The following is a 9584-nucleotide window of genomic DNA, read 5'->3' as shown; positions in this document are numbered from 1 at the left end:
TAAAAATTCTCAAGGCTTATTTTGATTACTTTTCTCAGGAACTACACCAGGTTACTGAAGACTGCTGTGAACCAAGAACACCACTGTCAGCGCTCCACCTCTGTGTCAAAACAGCTGACTACAAGTAAGTGGTACGGTATAACGGTGCTTTGCATTCTCATAATGAAATCTGATGCCTGTTCTGTATGCTTAGTAGGGCCAACATCTGTAAGCATTACTCACCACCTCACTCACCGCAATTACCATGAAACAAAAAGAAACACTGCTCAGGAACACAGTCATAGAAGAGTTTTTAGATAGCCCAAGGAAGAACCATCGCTATGGTTTTGTTGAGATGCTCCAAAGTTGGTTTCAGTATAAATGGCTCTGTGCTGCCATAATTACGCGAAGAGATCTAACCAAGACCACAAACAGAGGCTTAGTTCCAAAGCACAGATGCTCAGCAGTAGCTGATGCTCCTGGTCTCACCCTGTAAAAGATACTCAAGCTTGAAGACAAGTGGCTTTCTACCCTTCATTTATTTCAGTACTGTGAAATCAGCTTATTTTTATATCAATTCCTAAAACTGAAATGCTAAATCTTCAGTAACTCAATTTGAAAGATGTAAAAATGACAGCAAGTGTAGACAAGGGATTTCATTTTGGGTTTTTATTATAAAAGTAAAATAAAAATAAGCTTTTAAAAAGCACACTTTTTTTTTTGAAAGGAACTGATATAAAAAACTATTTACAAGTAGGAAAATGCCAAACTTGATTTTTTTTTTGAATAAGAGGCACAAAAGTTAGGTTTAAATACATTATTTGAACTATACAAGATTCTTTGCTTTAGCATTCTCTTTTCTCTCTGAGTTGTCATTGCTGCAATTGAAGTCATGATTTTTCTTTGCCAGTCATTCTATGAGTTTTTTTTCAGACAAGTGTGCTGCAAAAATTATGAAGGGAGCAGCTAGAAACTATCCTTTGATTGCTCTGTGTGCCTTACCTCTTTGTGTTAAGTGAGTTGCTATTATGCTTTAACAAGGAGTGACTTTCATCTATAAAAGAAAATCCTCACATGCCAGGAGAGCTCCGTCAGTCATTCAGTGTCTGGTCCCGTGTATTGGTGTGGCAGTAGAGCCCTGGTTCTGGTACGTGGCTTGTTAAGTGGATAAAATTAAATGCACTTGAGGAAGGAAGCAATGGCCAGGCGTTGCACACTGAAGTTCCCATTGGTTCAGATTCGTGTGTGGTTCCTCCAGAGTGTTTTTGGTTGTGAATTTACTTCCCTCTGGCTGGGATGGTGCCGGTGTAATTCTAAATGTCACGTTTGTTCTTGTGTCTGCATATTGCTAATTGAGTATTGCTAGTTAGCTATATAATTGCTTTGCACTGAGCTTTCATGTCCATAGCCGAGGTTGATTTTGCTGAGTGTTATTGATGACTTGCTGTTCAGAGAGTCTGAGTAAGTAAAGCTCAGTTTGCGGAAGGAGGTCTCCACACCACTGTCGCATGTGCTTTCATTGTCTTGAAATTTGCTATTATAAACTTCACCTGAAAGAGACAGAGAGAGAAGGGAAATGCATTACTGTTTGCTTTGCTTCAGCAATGTCCTGAAAAAACAGAGGAATACAACCCACTAGGTTAAAGCTCTTGTATAGGAAAATAACTGTAGCTTTAGATATAGCAATAGGAAAAGCTGAGCTGGATGTTTTTAGTTGACCAGAGCATGTGATCAGCAGCAGCAGTCATTTGTGCAAGATCCCCAAAAGGAGCGTCTGACTGCAAGAGAGCCCTATCCAAGCTGAAGGTGTGATGAGGTCTCGGTATGACTCAAACAGTGGTCACCATATTACAGAGTTCAGTAGTATTTTTCAAAACAGCTGTTTAAAAAAAAAAAAAAATGCAATCCATTCATGTTGCAAAGCAGCAGAACCCCTCTTTAAGGGGTTAAAGAGTCTAAGGGGTAAAATTAAGCTAAAGAGGCAAATATGTACAAGCACAGTTCTGAAAGGTGTGAACATTCATTCCATGACTGAACAAACAATGTTCTATAAAGCGTAAGGTTAGACTAGGATGGAGTTACTGTGTTTGCTTTTTTCCACCAGAACTATCTACAGTATTTGCATGTAGCGTGAATGTCTACATTAGGGTGCTGGCAGCAGAACTGGCCTTTGAACAGGGCATCAGGAGGAAACAAATGTTTTCGTTACTTAACATGGCCAGGCAGGGCGAGAAAAAATGGTTTGAAACTCGTGATGTTTTGCTGTCAATTTTACCTGTGTCCCTCTTTGCAAAGGTGGGTGGAGATGATGAAAGAAGAGCTTCTATGGTGTTGTCCTCCTGGTGAGGCTGCCTTTGCGAGATGGATTGTGCGTTCTGAATGATTTCAATGGCTTCCGTGTGATCCATCTGTCTCAAAGCAGCACTCAGCTCTTCAATTGTACCACCAGAAACCTAAGAGAAGACAACAGCAGATGCTCAGCACCACCCAGGCTAGCTAAAACCAACGGGCCGCACTGTCGCGCTGTGGAGGAGGATGACGCTCAGCACACAGCAGTGTGTTCTTTATAACCTGTAACAGCCACATTACCTCATAGTTATCTAGCAGAGTTCTTGATGGGGAAGGGCACAACCTGAAGGCGTTACAAAGTATGCCAAGACCCAGCTTTTGTGCTAGAGTAAACCAGTTTTTGCTTGGGTCACGTCCTTCCAATACTTTGCAAAGCTGCATCTTGATGCTTTCATTCAGCTCTCTTATATGTCCTGGGGAACAGAGAAATATGTTTATTATTTATACGAATCATGCACCAGTTCATTTCTAAGCAGAAACAAAGCCAAATTAAAGAGCATCTATTTTAGTGTCCATTGGGGTTTACTAATATATTGGTATAATCTTGAAAATTTAGTACCTTGTGTCCTTGTGACCTACCTCTTTACAGAATCATGCTCATTCTAAGGATGTGTGTACGGGGAAGGGTATCCCTCTTCTCCCTCCCCAGCTCACTTACAAGGAATGGTGGGGTTATTTCTTCTGCAAATATGCTTTCAGTACTCAGCTGTTAACTTAACAATATCCCTCTAGTAATTATCTTTACAGATGATACCTTGTGTCAGTAAGTCCTTCGAAACTGCTGCTGCTGGTTTGTAAGGCTTGTCATTTAATATGTCGTACACCTAAGAGAATACATTAAAGTCAGTATTTAGCAAAACCTGGTTATTTGTCCATTATCTTGACAAGTCACAGTGTATTGTTTATACAATCCTGTTCAACAAAAGTAGTCTGCAAAGTGGGGCTTTCTTCCAGTACAATCCCAGTAGTATTTCATTTTTTATTTTCATTTTTATTATTTTCATATTTTATTTTTTTTTGTGGCTCAGTAAGTTTATTTTTGATGTCAATTCAGGTGTTCCCATAGTTTGTAAACATTTAAATGACTGTGGAAGAAATTAAAGGAATTGTGGGGGGGAGAGCTGAACTATCATCTAATACTTAAAAAAAGCAAAACAAAACAACAGAGGAAAGATCACATACCTCACAATTGGACGCCATATCCAGTGGTGTTGTCCCAGGTACTATTCCTTCATCATCATCATCATCTTTCATATCCTCTAGATCAAACAGTGGCTCAAAGTTCTCAATGTGAGGATCTGCACCTGGAAAACAAGTGTGCAAGAAACTCCTAAGAAAATGCTTCAATACTTAAAACATGTATTCTAAGTTTTGAATTGCAAATCTGCTAATTTAGCTACTCAAGCTAAACACAGTTTAAGTCAGCAAACAATGTTTTCAATCAGCTGAAGTTAAATACTATCTCATCCCTGTAAAAATGCTACTTTCTGTTAAACAGATAGGAAAAAAATGGCAAGCAGCATGTTAAGGCCCAAAGAAAGATTTTGATTATATAAACTGACTTCCAGTCCTGTTCTTGGCTCAGGACTGTGTACGTCCTGAAGCAGTGTTGTGATGCTTCTTTTTGTAGTGTCAGAGATAAGTATGAATATTATTAAAAGACCAAGCACACAGTTAGAGCAGTGGGAGGCTTGGACTTCTGCGTCAAAGGAGAAAACTCAGGTATTAAGGGTCTAAAGAGAACTGAAAAAATGCTCCACTAGATATTCAAAATAACTCTACCACAGTGATATGAAATAGAAGACACTAACAAACTTATGTTTCAGTAATCTCTTTCTGTCTTTAAAGCAGTCCAGCCCATATCCCAACTATGTAACAAGGTCTCTGCTTCTTCAGATAGAAAAAAAAGTACACAAGACATGCTTGAAAGCTTTCAAGAGTGCTTGGGAGGTTTTTTTTTTTCCATGACTAACTAATTTGCCTTTTTCAGCCATTAGATGGTGCTAAAGAGTAGCAGAGGACCTGAAAGTAGGACTTCCCCGTGGAGAAACAAACCTCCGTCTTTAATATCTGTCTTCTGCTCTGAGCTCGTTCTTTTCTGTGTGCAGCCTCCTACCCTGAACTGCCACAGTTAAACAAAATGCTCCTGCAAATATCTGATTCCATACCTGCTGCTTTGAGAACTGCTGCCAATTTTGTAGAGCCCCTTCCAGCTGCTATGTGAAGAGGTGTTGTCCCATCATATGTAGTGCTGTTCACGTCTACATCAGTCTAAGTTGTTGTTGCAAGAGAAAAAGAAAAGTGCTATTCATTTATACAATACACTTGCAGAGACTCGTGTCTCCATAAACATTGCTACTGTGCAAATAAGCACCATTCCACACCTGTTTGCATAAAAACTCTAATCATTGTCTGAAAAGAAGGAATTAGAAAGTAACTACAACTCTCTGCACACAAGAATAGATGGTGGTTGTACACTTAGAACTATGGCAGGAGACACGGCGTATCAACCCAAATAGGTCGGGTAGATAAAATTCAAAAGCCACTTTGCATCCTGTAATAATAATCAGATAATAAAACTATTATCTGATTACCTGCAACATTTGGAGGTCGCCGAACTCTGCCTTCCCACTGCCCTTCAGGAGAAGAGCAGACAGGCCAGTAGCAGCACATCTGTGCAGATACTCAGGAGAGCTACCGTGGTGAGCGGTGGGTGTGCACAATTAAACGCACTAAGCTCAAGGTGTTAAAGAGATGAGACAAATATTTATGGATACACACAGCTATCTCTCTGTGCACATCTGTATACGCATTCCACTTGGCAATGCTAAGTGATTCACTTGTTCCTGAGTGGGTTCGTGGGCTGCTGGGGTTACGCAGTGCAAATTAAACATGGCACATGCAGTCAGGTCAGGGTCACAAACTGCATTCCTCAACTTACGCAAAAGGTTCATCGGCAGTGCTCAACAAGTAATAATAACGTCAGCAATAATTTTGCCATTATCCCAATTTAGGCACTCACGTCAATAAACAGAGAAAAGCATTGCTTCTGGTCCACAGAAACACTGGCATATTTTTGTGACTTTTAAAATACATAACTGAAAAGACCTGGGAGAAAGAAATTCTGCCCTCACCTCAAGCAACAGGTAGCCCGCCAAAGGGATGTTCTCTAGTTCAACAGCTAAATGCAATGCAGTTCGTCCAGATTTTTGTTCCTGAGCGTTGACATTAACTCCAGCAGCAATCAGTTGTTTGAGACAGGACATGCTGTTTGCCATCACCACCATGTGAATTGCACAGAGACCTACACAACGCAAAACCCATTCGTCGTGTGCATTAATATTTGACAAGTACAGAAATGTCAGAATTATCAGATTTTAAGTGGTTGCATACCTTAAGAGTCTGTAACATGACCGAGAGTTACTGTAGCTACCTGAGCACAAGTGACTTACTTTGCTTGTCTATGTACTAAAGATGGTGTTAATAAAAATGTTCTTTGTGCATAAACTGGAACTAGTTGTGTTGCTGATGGTGACTCAATGCCATACACAAAAAAAAAAGCAAATCGGAAGGTGGAACAGAAGGGGGGAACTGAAGAGCTCACCTAGACCATCTTTTTGCCTTAAAGGAGATTAAATCCCGTCGAGAAATATTCTGGGGAATAACTGATGCTTCTGTAAGGTCAGACAGCCCTATCACCTCATAATCAACCGTGGTGGCTCAAAAAGAGAATAATAAAGCCTTATATTAAAAAAAAAAAAAAAAAGTAAAAATAAATAACCCTTCTGAGGAACTTAACACAGGTTTTTTTTAAATCACATAATGACACTCTACGTCAGACATCTTACCATCTAGTGCAAGAGTACTAATTTGAAATGACCTGTGCCATTGAGAAGTGGGAGACTTGGGTCTTTGTGGGTATTTTATAAGCTCTAATTCTGCATGGTCAAAAAGTGCTAGGTGTGAAACTTGACACTAGTCCAGAAATTATTTTTGAGGGGATTTCATTCGCTAGAGAGGAGGAACCACTTCTTTTTTGGGGGGCAGGGGGAGGATGTTTAAGCAGTGCTTATATAAGGCATGCCAGAAGGAACACAGTGCTTGAAACTCTGTGAGATTAAAATATTCACAGTAACAAAAAGTTCAAATCCATACTGTATAATATGGACATTATCAATCATTATGTTCTGTGTAACCAGAAAACCTATACATCTCTGTTCTCTCATCTGTGACTGCAGGCATATAAAAGCAAAGGTTACTGTGTGCACAAAGGGGGAAGGTGCTATTTTCAAGCACCGTTCTCAGAAATGGTGGTGTGCTCGTCTAGTAGGTAAGCGTAAAACACAGCTGTCATCCTTCACCTACCTTCACCATTGAAAAGGTCGACCATCGAAGGTATCTTCTTATGCTTGAGGAGTAGACTCAAAATCTTGTCGTCTCCTTCAGCAGCAGCTAAATGTAGGGCAGAATTACCGTGGCGATCCAGAAGGCTGACATCTGCTCCAGCCTTCAGCAAGTCTTCCACCATCTCTGCCTGCTTTGTGATTACTGCCAGGTGCAAGGGGGTCTGGAAGTGACAGAAGTGAGCCATGAGAGGATGAGCAGCAGCCACAACACTGACCAGAGATCTCTTAACCCAACAAAAGCTCCTTGTGTGAGATGTTACTCCACTTTAAAGCTCACACAGGTGAAAAGTTTGTGCACGTACTTTTTTCTACTGTACACTACAGATAGGGTTTTTATTTGAAATAAAAGCCACCTTGCTGCCATCAGCACTCAGACTTTGGGAGGAAGAAAGACGTTGCCTACTCTCTAAGACCAGGGGACTGACCTGGCCCTTAGGGAGTTGCGGTGCAAAGGACTTGGGAAATGTCCCAGGGATAATCCCTGTACCCAGGTGCTGTAACCCTGCTTCCAGCTGCCCTATAGCCAAGCTCCTACTACAGAGGAAGTCCACGTGCTTTCTAGAACCTCTTAAAGTCTGCCTTTCTCACTAAACCATGCTCTAATTTTGTTCCTAAAAAGCAGGTTCTGAGACATGGGTTTAGGATCTCCGTATCCCTTAAAATGACTCTAGACAGAAACTCTTGCTGTTCTGTGCATTTGTCAAAGTGCAGATTACACAGCATCTTGCCTAGCTAGCTGATTCTATTTGCAGGTTTTCCATTTTTGCACAAAGACACCTGCAGCACAGAGAGGATCTCAGGCTGAGAGGTTTCAAGTATTTCCAAATGTTGATTGTATACTGCATTCTTGACCAACTTGCCAGTAAACATCATCATGGGTAACACTGTCAAAGATGTATGTATTTAACAGTAAGGCATTCCAGTGAGGTTTGGGAAATCATATTCCTAACACTAATATAATCTGAAAAAACGCACGAGATTCCATCTCTGTCCTATTATTCTGACATTAACAGATATGCCTAATAAAAAGGACTAATTCCAGCTTCGTACAATAAGCTTGTGTTTGTTAACAGAATTGCCAGCACATTTGCAATTACTGAATTTACAGGATACGTGTAGGATTCATCTTTCAGAATATCTGTAGAGAAGAAAAATCCTGGCTTAAACCTACATTTCCTCCCATCACTGGCCTAAGGTTTAAGTAGAAATAGAACAGCTGTAGAGGTCCTGGCAGTTAGATTTATGTCTTGCATGGAGCACAGCTTTGCTTCCTATTTCTGTTAAACAGAGGGCACACAGAATTCAATTGAGAATCTTCTTGCTTTCATTGCCTTCCATATTTCAAACTTCCTTTATGTGAACATAAAAATGAAATGTGAAAGAGAACAAAAAAGTCAAAATAAACCCTCTGGGATTATCTGTGTAGCATAAAGTCCTGGCTTTGCCATTTACAGCTTGGAGCTGAACAGAAGGAAACGGCACAAATGTCAGGAGTGCTGCCATGCAAAGTCCAGCTGGCTCCCTTTGGGACAACTGAATGGTGCACACACTTGAAAAGAGTTTCTTTTACAGGCAGGTTTCCACAGCTCTTTTTAAAGCCCATCTGAGTTAAAATACAAAAAACTCGGACTGTGTCCTAGATCAAGTTGAGAGAGAACTGTGCCAGGCTGCTAAAAGGTCTTTTTCTACTAGGTAAAAGGTATGGGGATGTTTTCCTTTGTTTTCTGATACACTGTGAACCAAGAAATGAAAGGGAAATGTTGGTGCTCATATGATGGGCACAGGTACCACCCGGGCTACAGGAAGGGCAGAGTTTGTTACAGCTTTCACAGCAACCGACAACTCATCCTGACTTATCCTATGTTGAAAAGTTTAAAAGAGCCCGGAGTTGTCTGTAATCTGTACCACTGGTTTAATAACAGAGAAGCCAAATAATGAAGACATAGTCTGAAGAACTTAGTATTTGGGGTCTACCCTAAAATAAACACATGGAGATGTTTCTCTCAACATCAAGGGGAGTTATGAATTAAAACAGTGAAAACATGCTCCTGTTCTTCCACCACCTTACAACGTGTCACTGTGTTCCTCTGTGAATTTCTCAGCTGGTTTGCGTTACAGTCTGACCTGGGCTCACTCCAATAAACAGAAGAAAAATAAGACGGCAAGTAGCACAATTATTGCTGGCAGAACAATCAACATCACCTATCCCACCACAACAGCATACCTGATAAAGGTCATTCCTCATGTTGATAATGTCGTTATAATTCAAATCTGGGATCACGTCCAAGAGGTTTTTAACCAGTTCTGTATGAAGGTGGATAATTGCTAAATGAAGGACACTGAAACAAAAAAAAAAACAAACAGATTATTTTCAGATATTTAACAGATTATTTAAGTATTTTCAAATGTATTCTATAAAATCTAAGATTTTGTTGTACATCTGACTGAATTCTGATAGAAACATTTGACTATTAGAAGTCCTGAATCCAGCACTAAAAAGCAGCACCTAAAATGAATCCTAATATTAAAAAAGGCTAATCAGATCATAGCTGTGTTTAACCCTTCAATCACAAAAGCAGAATCAGGTTGGATTTTGCGGGTCCTGAGTATGACTTTACTAGTCTAATAAGTAAAATCTTTTTATCATGTAAGAAGAATTGTCTCAGAACTTGTTTGAAATCCCCAGTTTTTGTGCCTTTTTTTTTTTTCTTCATGTTTTGAATTACACAGCGCATGAACATCTCTTACTGTCAAAACCTTCCTCCAGAATTTCCACAAGTCTCTACCACCCAAGCAGATTTTCCCTTGGGGGTTTCCCCAGCTCTGTGGGTTTTTCTTTTCTTCCTTTTC

The 9584-nt window shown here is 40.1% G+C and overlaps 1 protein-coding gene across 2 annotated transcripts in view; it reads right to left on the bottom strand.

Annotated features, from left to right (window-relative positions):
- Positions 1-622: 622 nt before the first annotated feature.
- Positions 623-9584, bottom strand: part of NFKB1 (nuclear factor kappa B subunit 1) — a 58006-nt gene continuing 49044 nt past the window's right edge. For both annotated transcript variants that reach the window (XM_048066390.2, XM_048066391.2), the window contains exons 16-24: positions 8959-9073; positions 6694-6895; positions 5463-5632; positions 4497-4599; positions 3511-3632; positions 3083-3152; positions 2569-2741; positions 2255-2432; positions 623-1529 (exon numbers count right to left, since the gene is read on the bottom strand). In XM_048066390.2, coding sequence (XP_047922347.2) covers positions 1342-1529; positions 2255-2432; positions 2569-2741; positions 3083-3152; positions 3511-3632; positions 4497-4599; positions 5463-5632; positions 6694-6895; positions 8959-9073 — 1321 coding nt within the window. In that variant the 3' untranslated portion in view covers positions 623-1341. The remainder of the gene's footprint in view (positions 1530-2254; positions 2433-2568; positions 2742-3082; positions 3153-3510; positions 3633-4496; positions 4600-5462; positions 5633-6693; positions 6896-8958; positions 9074-9584) is intronic.

The sequence above is a fragment of the Anser cygnoides genome, chromosome 4 (genome assembly GCF_040182565.1).
Source record: "Anser cygnoides isolate HZ-2024a breed goose chromosome 4, Taihu_goose_T2T_genome, whole genome shotgun sequence".
Taxonomy (NCBI): Eukaryota; Metazoa; Chordata; class Aves; order Anseriformes; family Anatidae; genus Anser; species Anser cygnoides.
Note: the sequence above shows the minus strand (reverse complement) of the source record. Positions and strands in the feature narration are given on the sequence as shown.